The 13,730-nt window shown below is 43.6% G+C and overlaps 1 protein-coding gene and 1 long non-coding RNA gene across 2 annotated transcripts; both read right to left on the bottom strand.

Moving 5' to 3' along the window:
* Positions 1 to 3,616: 3,616 nt before the first annotated feature.
* On the bottom strand, positions 3,617 to 5,107 carry LOC143266718 (melanoma-associated antigen 10-like). Its single transcript, XM_076561945.1, has one exon. The coding sequence runs from the start codon at positions 5,058 to 5,060 to the stop codon at positions 4,059 to 4,061; it is 1,002 nt and encodes a 333-aa protein (XP_076418060.1). The 5' UTR covers positions 5,061 to 5,107; the 3' UTR covers positions 3,617 to 4,058.
* Positions 5,108 to 6,540: 1,433 nt separating this feature from the next.
* Positions 6,541 to 10,736, bottom strand: LOC102910926 (uncharacterized). Its single transcript, XR_013047972.1, has 3 exons — positions 10,679 to 10,736; positions 8,257 to 8,349; positions 6,541 to 6,618 (listed from the first exon to the last, which is right to left on the bottom strand). It is a non-coding gene; the product is annotated as an uncharacterized LOC102910926 (long non-coding RNA).
* Between the last annotated feature and the right edge of the window lie 2,994 nt (positions 10,737 to 13,730).

Here is a 13,730-nt window from a genome sequence, read left to right as displayed (position 1 = left end):
TGATACACTTCACCAAACCACACCTCCAAATCCTACCCAAGCAGTTCTATAAACTTGGGACCAACTATTCAAACATATGAGCCTATGGGGACCATTCTCATTCAAACCACTCCTATGCCTCCTCAAACAGTGCCAATAACTGTGGACCAAGTAATCAAATACTAGAGCCTACAGGGGGAATTTTTATTCATACCATCACATATATATGTTATATTACCATTTGTAGATGCTGATAATTTAGCTAAGGCCTCTGACAAACATTTAAATATAATTAATACCAATTATACAAATATCTTCAGCAAAATAGAATAAAAAGGAAAATTTTCCCATTTCTGAAGATAGCCTTCATTAAAAAATCAGTCAGTCAGTACAGTACAAAGAAATGAATACTACAGCAATATGTTTTGTTCCACACAATAGAAACAGAAGGAATATTGCCAAACTCTTTTTATGAGGCTACAGTTACCCTCATACCCAAACCACACACAGCTGAAACAAAGAAAGAAAATTACTGACCAATCTCCCCCATGGACATTGATACAAAAATACTCAATAAAATACTGGCAAATCCAATCTAAGAACACATCAAAAAAATATTCACCATGGCAAATTAAGCTTCATTCCAGGGATGCAAAGTTGGTTCAACATATAAAAATCTGTCAATGTAATACACTTTATAAACAAATAAACATAAAATAGGGTAGTACTTACATGGAATCCTAAGGTATAGTTCTATGTATTCTTATTTTAGATGGATTATAACACTAAATATAATGTTAATGTCATATATATATATACATACATACATACACATATATATGTATATATACATATATATAAATTATACACTACATAATTTAGGAAATGGCAAAGAAATCACCTGTAACTATCCAATACAGGCACATATTTTTCTGAATATTTTCAAATGAAGGGCCTGGCCTCCAGAGGCCACAATGATGACAGTTAAGCAATTTAGCTTCCTGCTGGAGGTCACAATAGTGAGGACAAGAGAGGTCTTATACTGTTGGAAAGTTCAGGGTCTGAACACAAATGCTGGCTACAGCAAAAAGCCAGATCTTAAGGAACAAAGAGAAGGAAATGGGAGTATTACAAATTTACAATGTCTACAGACAATCCCAAAGTATATGTACTTCTTACTTGTATTGTTTTCTCATCTTGTATGAGTGCTTTGGGCAGAAGATCCTTTGTATCACCTAATAGCCATTATGTAAAGCCAAAAGAGCTCTTAAGAGTCAAAGGGTCTAGAAATCTGTAAAGAAAAGACCTAACTTCAGCTAGTTAACTGTTCGCCTTCCTTCACAATGTCATTTCTTTCTACTCTTACTGTTCACTGCTTTTAAAGCAATTTTATCCAGGGAACACTGAAGCTCTATGAAGGTAGTGCTGATATATATGTTGTTAACTGCTGTATTTCTGGTGCTTCTCCAAGTGTCTTGTATACTTCACGTTCAGTAAATTTTTATGAATAACAAACAGTGATCTGAGATTAAAACCACTGTACTCTGTTAAAATGAATTAATGTGTCAAGTTTAAGGTACACCTATACTTACAGATACTGTGTATTGATTGAGGTAAATTTAAAAACAAACTTTTATGTTCTCATTTTAAAAAAAAGTCTAAGGGTTACCACTGAGCCAAAAGCAAGGGAACAATCTCGGCTCTTCCCAGTATCTTCACTTATTAGACAGAGAGGGGAATTCCTAATGCTAGGAGCTTCAGGGCCATCGCCTGGGAAGGAGATGTGATAAGGACTGCCATAAGGACTGCTGGAACATGTGTCCAGATTGTAAAGTCCCTGGTGCAGTGCTTTATATGAAAGGCGGGTGGCTAGTAGTTCCCTTAGTATTTGTGTTGCTAATCTTTTTATTTATTTATTTTTATTGAATATAGATTTTTTTCATAAAATATATTCTGGGTTGCCCTTCCCATCTTACAATTCTTCAGAACATAGAGAAAATGCAGTTCAGCAAGACAGGGAATAGCTAACCAGCCACAGTGAAATTTCATTAATAAAAGTAGAGCCGGGCGGTGGTGGCACACGCCTTTAATCCCAGCACTTGGGAGGCAGAGCCAGGCAGATCTCTGTGAGTTCGAGGCCAGCCTGACCTACCAAGTGAGTTCCAGGAAAAGGCGCAAAGCTACACAGAGAAACCCTGTCTCAAAAAAAAAAAAAACAAAAAAAAAACCCAAAAAAAGTAAATTAATCACTTTTCATGTGAGAATCTGGGTGTGGATTAATTTCCACCACAAAGAAACTTCTTGAGTGGGAATCAAGTACCAGTTTTCCCCTCCCTCCTATCTTCTTTTCCACCCAAATTACTATGTTCAATCTTTTATCAATTTCACAAACCTAATGCCTCTTTACAGTTGACCAAATTGCACTGGCAATATCTGAATTAATATGTTATCTCAGTAGAGGGCCAAAGAGGTCCTGGCCAGGATTTCCAGACCTTGCATTCCCATGATTCTTCCTTGCGTGTCAGGAATTCCTTGCAGAGGGATGGGGTAAACCATGCAGTATGCAGGGCAGAGTCAGCTGTTACTCCCATCCTTGCCCAATGGATAGGACTCTTCTCTGCATATTTTGGGTTTGTGTTTTAAGATGATTGCACATGCTATTCCATTGTTCTACGAGACACTCCCAATGTGATTACCACTGCAGTGTCCACCTCCAAAAAAGAATGTTGTGATCAGTATTTACTTCTCTCAGCCTGAAAACAGTCACACCTCCCAAGGGCCTGTCCTTGGCTACTTTGTAGTTTCATTAAATCAACTCCCCAGATTCCCAAGCTGCCATGGTTTATAGCATCAAAACTGTGCTGCTCACCCCAGGAGACGCCTCTGCAGCCCTCTGAGGTGGTATTGTGTTCCCCGAAATATTGTGCACCCTAATAAACTTATCTGGGGTCAGAGACAGAACAGCCACAATATTAAACATAGAGGATAGGCAGTGGTAGCACACGCCTTTAATCCTAGCATTCCAGAGGCAGAAATCCATGTGTTCAAGGATACAACCAAGCATGGTGACTCATGCCTTTAATCCCACAAAGCAAGCCTTTAATCCCAGGAAGTGATGGTAGAAAGGAAAGATATATAAGGCGTGAGGACCAGAAACTAGAAGCATTTGGCTAGTTAAGCTTTCAGGCTTCTAGCAGCAGTTCAGCTGAGAACCATTCGGATATGAGGACACAGAAGCTTCCAGTCTGAGGAAACAAGACCAGCAGAGAAGTTGGCCAGGTAAGGTTAGCTGTGGCTTGTTCTGTCTCTCTGATCTTCCAGTATTCACCCCAATAACTAGTCTCAGATTTGATTTTATTAATAAGAACTTTTAAGATTCCTGCTACAGCCCTCCTCCTGTACTAGTGTTTGTGGTCTGAAAGGACTTGTCACTGTCTTCCTCACAGGGCTGTGGCTGCTGCACTCACCCCATCTACATGAAAGCATGGATGTGGTTCTCCTATGACACACTGCTAACAATAGGCCTTGCAAAGGCCATATGCTTAGTGAAAGTTTGGAGCATTGGAGCCCACTGACTACATTTTAGGTTAGAATTTAATTAGTTAACCAGAATAAGAGACTAATGATCATAAGGTGATAAAAATAAACAATTTTATTCTATTCTCCAAATTCTTTTCCATAACCTAAGAAATACCAATTCCAACACCATGGTGTCTTGTCACAGATTACAGATCAGATGGAAAGTACCTCAACTTGTTTTACAAAATAGCAAAGCTTTTCAACACAGATGAACAGCAGTAAGTGCATGACTAATACAATCAGGAAGCTTAAAATTTCAGCCTAATGAGCTTTCTAGCAAATGTAGCAACATTTTAGAATACTAAGAGGAAAAATTCCTGAGTCACCCAAACACAACAGTAAGAGTGGGATAGTTTACACTGTACACCCACCAGCACTAGAATGATGGGTCCACTGCTTAGAGCACTGACTCCACCTGACCTTATCTGAGTTGAAAACTGCTAGAGCACTAGAATGTGTGCTGGTCAGAGCAGTAGAATCATGTGCCAGGCTTTTCTAGCCTAGGCCCGCTCTTCCTCATCTCTTAAAGCCTCTGCATACCAAATTGGATATGATCTGGGATCACTCCCATTGATGCTGGTCAAAAACATCAAGATTTTCATCTTGGTGGTTTCAGCATAGGCTCTTGGGCCCCAGAGGAGCTCATAGGAAGGAGGATGGCTGCCAGACACTTGCCTGTACTCCAGGTACCCTTCTTGTACAAAATCATCAGTGATGAGCTTCCTGGGTTCCCCATATATGAAGTGATTATTCCCAGCATACAAGCCTATGTTATTCAACACATCCCATACCATGTCCTCACTAATACAGTTGCCTTCCATAAATATTATGCTCAGTACCATTATCAGGAGGCCTGTCTTGGGTATGCCCTGGATATCAGTCATCATCCCATCATAGGTGAGCTCTAGGGCTATGACAAGGATATAAGTGTGGCCTGCAGGCTCTACTTCCTTCATGTCAATGCCAAAGACTAACTGCATGCATTCTGAGGCTTCTCTAAATATCACAGGGAAGTGGTCCTGATAATTTCTAATGATATTATTCAGCATTTCTGCCTTGGTGACTGGCTCCTTCATTAGATACTTAAAGAGCAGATATTTTACCAACTCATCTACTTTTACATCTATCTCACCTTTAGACAGTGAAGCAGCACACGGTAGGGCCTCTGAGGAACCTAGACTCTCCTCAGTTTCAGAATCTGTACTTAACTGGCTACATGGAGATGAAATCATGGCAGTGCAGGAAGAGCCAGCTCTTGGAGGACTATGAGAAGGACTTGGTGTCCTGGAAGCAGCAAGGCCCTCCTCTGAGGTGCTTGATGTTAGAGCATAGTAAGAAGAGGAAGAACAGAAAGAAGATGGGAAAGAGGAGGAGCAAGTAGAAGAGGATGAGGAATCTACTTCCTCTATCGAAACTGGAGCACTGATTAGGTCCTGTGTCTCACTTTGGGCCTCAGGCTCTTCCTCAACCATACATCGCCTACGCTTTCGAGGTCTAGGCATGATGACTCTAGTCTTGAACACCAAGCAGGAAGGTGATGTAGACCCAGAGACCTAGGGGAAGAAGAAGAGAGTGGAATTATTCATTGTTGACAGTCACCCCACTGGAAATGCTCACAGAGGCCTATAACAGGCTTTCTCTTGGTGATGCTCTAAAGCCACAAGGATTCCTGTCTCCCTGCCAGGTCTGTCTCTCGAGAGACTAAGGGAAGTATGGACAAGTTTCCTCAGAATGCAACTGGCCCAGAGTAGAGGCTTCAGGGTTGCCAGAAACTTGTATGGGGCTAAGCAGAGTGGGTCTGCTGTTTGGGGCACATGTGACAAATTCACAGTGTGTGCCTCAGCTTTGCCCCAGACACTGCCTGAGCTTTCCCTAGTGTCTGATCTGAGGAAACCATCTCAGGCCAAGATCCTCCTCTCCTAGTTTCTGTGAGAAAGGATGAGGCATCCCATAGCCATAGACTGCAAGGCCAATACTTGACTCATTCTGAACAGGAGCCTGAACTTCACTGTGAAGAGTTGCTCCACCCTAAAGTGTATGCCTCTCTCTGTGCTCACTCTGACTTCTCCCTTGTCTCACATCACCAACTGGACTCCACCTATCTGCTGGCCTGAGGCAAACACCTAGACCTTTTTCAACTGCTGGCCTGAGGCAAACTCCTGGCCCCTCCTCATCTGCTGATCTGAAGCAACCTCCTGGACCCCTCCCATCTGCTGGCCTGAAGCAAAATCCTGGACCTACCTCCTGGAACCCTCCCATCTGCTGGCCTGAAGCAAACTCCTGGACCTACCTCCTGGAACCCTCCCATCTGCTGGCCTGAAGCAAAATCCTGGACCCCTCCCATCTGCTGGCCTGAAGCAAAATCCTGGACCCCTGTCATCTGCTGGTCTGGGGCAAACTCTTGGACCCTCCTATCTGCGAGTCTGAAATAAAAGTTTGGATTCCTCCCATCTGCTGGTCTGGAACAAACACCTGGACACCTCCTATCTGCTGGTGGGGGCAAACTTCCTGGACCCTCACTTCTGCTGGCTGGGAGCGAATTCCTGGACCCTTCCCATCTTGTTCCCCACCTTTCTACTGGCATAAAACAAACTCTTGGACCACTCCTATTTGCTGGTCTAGGGCAAACTGCTGGACCCTTCTCATCTGCTGGTCTGGGGCAAACTCCTGGACCCCACCGATCTGCTTGCCTGAGGCAAACTCTTAGAACAACTGCTCACCTCTCTGAGATAGAACAAAAGACAGAGAAGGTCCCTTCATCTGTTAACAACTATTCAAAGGTGATGGCAAAAGATGTCCCAGTTTAAAAATGTGACCAACTCTCACCTTGATGGCTCCACTTCTTCTAATGGCCTAAGATAGAGGAAAGAGGAGGGGAGGGGAGGGAATACCTCCATAACTCCTAGGGCCCCCCACAGCTGACAGGATAGTAGTTGGGGGCTAGGCTCCATCTGTCTAAGTGATTTGACTCACTCAGTTCTTACCTTGAGTCCTGGCACACCTGAGATCCTCCCTCTGGAGACCTGAGTCACGGTTCCTTTGACCAGAGTCTTCAGGTCCCTGAGACCAATGTTCAGGAAACAAGACAAGGGGTATAGACTGACAATCCTGCCCAGGAATATGGGGGTCACAGGAGATAGGTTTCTATGGGCCTGCAGATGTGCTCTGAACTGGGGTTACTTTCAAGCATCCCTTGGGGTTTCCACCTAGTCTAATGAGAGATCATGGAACCCCTGCAAATAATCAAGGTCACACATTCACATTAAGCTCCTGAACTCCAAGAGATCCTGAAAACAATCAGGAGATGTGAGCAGGTACCACATTGTTTCTATGCTGAGTGGGATCCCTGGAGAAGTCCACATGGCCCACACTAATCTCTGCTGTGTTCCTTTAGTTCAGTGCATTCATCTGACATGCTCTCTCTGACAGGCTTCCTTTAAACTAGAACTCATCTCATCTGTTGTTCGAATCTTAGAAGGCCTTTTAATAAAAAACCCAGAACCAGACATCAGAGTTAAAGCTGAAAGATTAGAGAAGCAGAACAGCCAGCCAACAGTTCTTCTACAAAATCCTCAGCCTAAAGAGAGTAAATTCCTGTTTCCTCATGCCTTATATACCTTTCTGTGCCCTGCCATCTTACTTCCTGGGATTAAAGGCATGTGTGCCTCCCAAACATGAGATCTCAAATGCTGGTTTTTTTTGTTTGTTTGTTTGGTTGGTTGGTTGGTTTGGTTTGGTTTGGTTTTTGGTTTTTTGAGACAGGGTTTCTCTGTGTAGCTTTGCACCCTTTCCTGGAACTCGCTTTGCAGACCAGGCTGGCCTTGAACTCACAGAGATTCGCCTGCCTCTGCCTCCCAAGTGCCCGGATTAAAGGCGTGTGCCGCCGCCGCCGCCGCCGCCGCCGCCGCCGCCGCCGCCGCCGCCGCCATCACCACCACTACCACCCAGCTTCAAATGCTGGGATTAAAGATGTGTGCCACCACTGCCTGACTTCTATGTCTAATCTAGTGGCTGGCTCTGTCATCTGATCCTCAGGCAAGTTTATTAGGGCATACAATATATCACCACACTCATCTTCCCGAAGACGCCAACCTTCCTACCTAATGTAGTTCAAGTAAGTTTGCCATTTAGTTCCCCTGAGGGCTGGTCCCAGGCACAGCCAGACAGCACAGTCCCTTATTTCTGGGCTTTGGACACATGCAGTCATCATGAGAAGTCCATGTCTGGGATCTGACTCCTTCTGTGACTCCTCCCTTTGATCACCCTCTAAAGACCTTAACCAGGGTTGTCATATCCCTGAGACTTCCTATCCCCAGTCCTGAGGCAGAAAGGAGAGCCATCCACAAAAATAAATAAATAAATAAAAAATAAATAAATAAATAAATAAAAAATAAAAAACAAAAAACAAAAAACACCCTTCCAGGATTTGCCAGGCATCAGAAAAAGGGCAGAGCTTGTTTTGGAAACAATGGGTACCTTCACATGTTCAGTTCTTTTTTTTTTTTTTTTTTTTTTTGGTTTTTTCAAGACAGGGTTTCTCTGCGTAGCTTTGCGCCTTTCCTGGAGCTCACTTGGTAGCCCAGGCTGGCCTCGAATTTACAGAGATCCGCCTGGCTCTGCCTCCTGAGTGCTGGGATTAAAGGTGTGTGCCACCACCGCCCGGCTTGCACGTTCAGTTCTTACCATGGCTGCTCTCACCTTGATTGCTGGCAGATGCTAGACACCTCCTCTGTTAACCAGGTATGGCTCTCTCTGCTTCTTTAGAGATACCCCTCACTCAGTCTCACCTTCCTGAAAGGTACAGAAATTAGGACGGAATCCATCTGAATACCCCTGGGGGTGTTTCTTAAGACTGGCAGAAAGAGCAGGGGTCCACTCTTGTCTTGGGGATTCTGAAGTATTTCCTATTTACTTCTCACAAGGCCCCTGCTGAGCCTCAAATCCATCATTCAGGGCCAGGCCACCTCTGATCCCTACATTATGTCTGAACATAATACATAATCTTCTGGTCTGAACTGACAACAGAGGTAGCTTTTATATGTATATTATCAGGGGTCTCCTTGCTCCTTCAGGGACCCTGTACCTTGCCTCTACAGATCAGAGGCCTTCACCTCAGAATCAAGCCTTTGCGCTCCATCTGGTTACTTTGACCTAAAGTACAAGGGACTCATTCTTACAAGTGGGCCTCACTGGGTGCCAGGTTGTATTAATTGAGGATCTTCTATCCAGAAAATATCTCCACAACCCACCTTCAGCAAGTGTAATGGTTATCTTCCCTCCAGGAACCTTACAAATATCTTTAAGTCCCCAAGATATGAAAGTAGAAGGGTGGAAAGGGCCTCATTCTAGGTGCCTTCTTGGTGCCATACTAACCAAAGAGGTTAAATTGCATTGTCTGGAGATTCTCTAATCAGAAAGTGAACACTGCAATCCATGCAAATCTCTTAAAAAGCACAAAAGCTCTTACATGGCTATCTCTTCTCCAAAAACCTACAAAAAGGCCCTTATTCTTGCAAGTCGCCACCAGAACCATCCTCAAAGCTCCAGGACCTCACAAATGATTCCAAGTACCCCAGTTTACTGGCTGTGGATGCTAAAGAAAAGGGAACCCATTCCTGCAATTCAGCCAGTTTTTTAGGACTACATAAAGACATAATGCAGCTTGATTGCCCCTGCCTTTCTATCTGGGGTGGGGCTTCTGCAACTCCCCGCCTAGCTCCCACAGTGACTGGAAGATACCAGTGCTCCTCCTCTATCTAAAATTCCTAAATGGCTCCTACGTACCTAGTCCTGTGAGGACTAGGGGCATTCCTTCTTGTGGACCCCAATTGAATTATCATTTTGGTACCTACCTGGATGAACTGAAGCTGCTGCATTCCACTCACAGCTTCCAAATACACCCTGAAAGGAAAGCTGCCATCTATGCTAAAGACCTCTAAACAGCATTCCACCATACTGTCCACAGTGACAGATGGGCAAAAGGCTCAATAATATCCCTGGACCACTGTTTAAAACTGTGCTCACCTGGTGGTGATGGCGCATGCCTTTAATCCCAGCACATGGGAGGCAGAGACAGGTGGATCTCATCACAGGGGTGCAGGTACTATTTGAGGTTCCCTGTACTTTAACCCCAGGTAAGACCAGGCTTCTTTATGGGAATCTCAAAGTAGGCCTCACTTGGTACAACGCTATGAAGCTTCATAAGCTGTGGTCCCTCTATCATGAAAGGGTCCCTTTCCACCCACCCTAATCATGTACCTCAACTCCGAAAGTGGAGCAAGGCTGCCTTCCTTTCCAGGACCCTCACAAAATGGTGCCTAGTTCCCAAAGTCCCCGGATGCAGAAGGCTGAGGAGGGGCTCTTTTTCCACAAATCAACACTGAGCAATCTTTTAAACTCAAGGAATCTCACAAAATGGCTTTCATCCCCCCACACCCACCCTGCTACCCAGATATGGAAGTTTGTGGAGGGGCTTTTTTCCCACAAGTCAACACTCAACACTAAAGCATCTTTTAAACTCAAGGAACCTCACAAAACGGCACTGAGCCCCCAAAGTACCCAGATCTGGAAGTTTGGGAGAGGGACTCTTTACCACTAGTCAGTACTCAGGTGTCCTTTAAGCTCAAGGGACTTCACATAATGACTCTGAACCCTGTCCCTGGCCCCTAGATGTGGAAACTTGCAAAGGGTCTCATTCCTACATGGTCCTCAAGGTTTGATTCAGGGCCCCCAAAAGGACACATTGTAGCTTGGGCCTGTGTATGTAGGGCAGCTTCTGAGACACACTTTCAGCTCTGCTATGGACTCAGAAAATATCCCCATGTCTCCGGAAACCTCAGAAATAGACCCTGTGGGCTGATGTCCACCGCCAGGGTCCAGAGGGAGGGGCAGGGGCTGGTTTCCACACCAAGACCCCGTGACCCACTTTCACCCTGCTAATTAAGTGCCCCTCTTTCCCTCGGGGAATGCAGCTATGGGGAGTCCGTAGTCGCGGAACTAGATGGTTCCTGTTTATTCACATGGGCTCCACCTGTGTCTAGGCTGTCCACAGGCACTAGCTGCCTCAGTTGAGGACCACCTCTCCTGAAAGGGCCCATTTCACTCCTGCTTGAGTGCTCACCTCCACTCTGAAAGTGCAGCGAAGCCATCTCCTGACCAGCAGCCTCACAAAATGGCGCAGAGCCCCCAAAGTCCCCGGATGTGGAACGTTGGGAGGGGAGGGGCTCTTTCCCACAAGTCAGCTCTGTGGCATCCTTTAAACTCCAGGGACCTCACAAAATGACACTGAGACTCCCTCACCCCCAGATTTGAAAACGTAGGGAGGGGCTCATTCCCAAATGGTTATCCAGTATTAATGCAGGGAGCCCAAAAGTACACAATATAGCTTGGGCCTGTGTATGTAGGACAGCTTCTGAGATACATTTTCAGCTCGGCTCTGGACTCCTGCCACATGGTCCACTCCTCTCTGGGAAACTCTGAATCACTCCCATGACAGAGTTTTCCCCTAGAGAGAAGAAAAGGGTCTCATTCACACTAATGAGCCCCTATTTGGTGTAACCTACCACACTGGCAGAGCTATATGATACTGTCTTTCTATCTAGCTCCCACAGTACACACTCTAAGGTTTTATTTTCTCTCCACAAGCAGCACTCTCTTCATTCTCGCTGGGAATGTCCGAAAATCCCTAGGAACAGAGGGGCTAGGGTCTCCTTGTAACAATTAGGGTCTACCTTATGCCAAGCCAAGGGTGAAATTACATCATTTGGAAACCCACTGGCCTATAATGGTGACTTTACAGTTTACCCTAAGCTCTCAGCTAAACTCCAAAACTGCAACATAACTGTCTCCTGTTCAATAACATCAGAAAAAGCCTTTGAGTCCCTCAAGTCCTCTGATGAGAATATAGAAGCTTCAGGATAAACTCATTCTCACAAGTCAGTCTTGGTTTGGTGCAGGACCCTCAACCGGTACTGTTGGAATATGCTCTAAGATTGGAGTTGCGTGTTGAGAATTGAGTCTTGTGAGAAAACTCCAAGAAAACAAGAGTCTTTTGATCTCAATTTATTCAAAATATGAAATTGTTCCTAGAATTTGTTTTTGTGCCCTTCCCAGATGTAGCAGATTGGAGTGAGTTTACTTCAGGTATTTCTATTCATATACCTCTATGGAAAAACATGTTTTGACATGTGTGGATTATCCTTGTGATTGAACATCTTGCTCATGTGATTCCTCTTAACCCTCAGAGTATAAATTGCCTAATTCTCTGAATAAAGTTAGCTATTGTATGAGACTTTAGTATGCCTTAGTTTTAAGTGCCATTCTCCCAGGTTGACGCTGCCAACTAGATCAGTAAACAGACACAATGTATCTTGTTTATCTGGGCCTGTTTATCTGGGATGGGGCTTTCTCAATCCACTTCTAAGTTCTCAACTTGACTCAAAAAGTCACAGGGGCCTTTCTTGTCTGGAAATATCTGAAATGGTTGTTATGAGTATAGTAGTCACCCCCACCCAATAAGGAGGGTAAAGGGCCCATTTTCACAAGTAGACTCTGTTTGGTGAAGCTCACAAGACTATCCATCCTATATTATTTGGAACGGATATTCAACTATATACTTTAGGGTCTTACTTTCACCCTGCAAATGATATGCTCCCATTTTCCCTATAGGAATGTCTGAAAATGATGCCTATGGTTTCCAGGAATGGAGGAGCAAACAGTTCATTCCTACAAGTGGGCCATAATTGGTACTAAGCTGACCACAGGGATTAAGAAACTCTGTCTTAAAAAAACAAACAAAAAAGCCCTTCATTGTTGCTGGAGGGCTTCTCTCCAGGTTCCACCAAGCCCCGCAGTCCCACAATCCACGTATAAAATAATCACTCAGACGCTTATATTACTTATAAACTACATGGCCATGGCAGGCTTCTTGCTAACTGTTCTTATATCTTAAATTAACCCATTTCAAAAATCTATACCTTGTCACGTGGCTGGTGGCTTACCGGCGTCTTTACGTGCTGCTTGTCCTGGCGGTGGCTGCAGTGTCTCCCCTCCTTCTTCCTGTTTCCCCAATTCTCCTCTCTCTTTGTCCCGCCTATACTTCCTGTCTTGTCACTGGCCATCAGTGTTTTATTTATATAGAGCAATATCCACAGCACTTCCCCTTTTTTCTTTTTTTAAAAAGGAAGGTTTTAACTTAAACATCGTAAAAGTACATATAACAAAACAATTATCGAGCAAGAATTACAGTTACAATATTAAAGAAGATGTCCTATCTATCTTATATTTGTGAGTTTAAGGTTTTATATCTAACTTATCTTTTATCATAACTGAGGAAATTACAACTATCTAGTCTTCAACCACATCAAAGACCTGAGAAGGAACATAATGCTGCCTGAGAAATGGTAGATGGATGCAAGCAACTTTCAGGAATCTTGTAAGAGTAGACCAAGACAGCTGGCAGCCTGGACAGTCACCTAATGTTTCTCAGCATTATTGGTGCATTCAAATTGGCTACAGGCCTAGAGTATCTGACAGACCATTTCCAGAAGCAAGAATTTTGAAAGACCATCTTACCCTGTCTTGGCAGAGTACAGTGGTCACTTTCCTTGTGTCCTGCTTGTCCAGAAAAGACAGCATTGCATTTGTACTGTCAGCCATCAAGGCAAGGGCAGTTCTTTGCCCAGTAGGCCATTTTGTGCCAAAAAGACAAACTTCCAAATGGAAATGTCTTAGAAGCCCAACATTCTCTCGGGATCAATTGGTGCAGCCAGGAGCAATTGTGTCTCACGTCAACAGAATTTTAAGTTATTTAAATGCCATATTCTCTAGGTCTATGAAGTGTTTGAAGATTACCTATCTATCTGAAATATATCTATGTATACCTAGAAGACTTAACTAACATGGCTACAGATATGATTATCATAGATGACTAATTATTAATCTATTTTTTAATTATCCATTACAATTTTAAATGAGTTACATAAACATAGTACCTTAAACAAGAATAGAAATTATATATATATATATATGTATATATATATACATATATATATATATATACAGTATAACAAAATTAACTTCAAGTTTGTATCAATAAACTAAAATTTATACCAATGTAAAACATTTTAAACATAAACTAAAATCTATACCAATGTAAAACATTTTAAACAAGT

The sequence above is a fragment of the Peromyscus maniculatus genome, chromosome X (assembly GCF_049852395.1).
Source record: "Peromyscus maniculatus bairdii isolate BWxNUB_F1_BW_parent chromosome X, HU_Pman_BW_mat_3.1, whole genome shotgun sequence".
NCBI lineage: Eukaryota > Metazoa > Chordata > Mammalia > Rodentia > Cricetidae > Peromyscus > Peromyscus maniculatus.
Note: the sequence above shows the minus strand (reverse complement) of the source record. Positions and strands in the feature narration are given on the sequence as shown.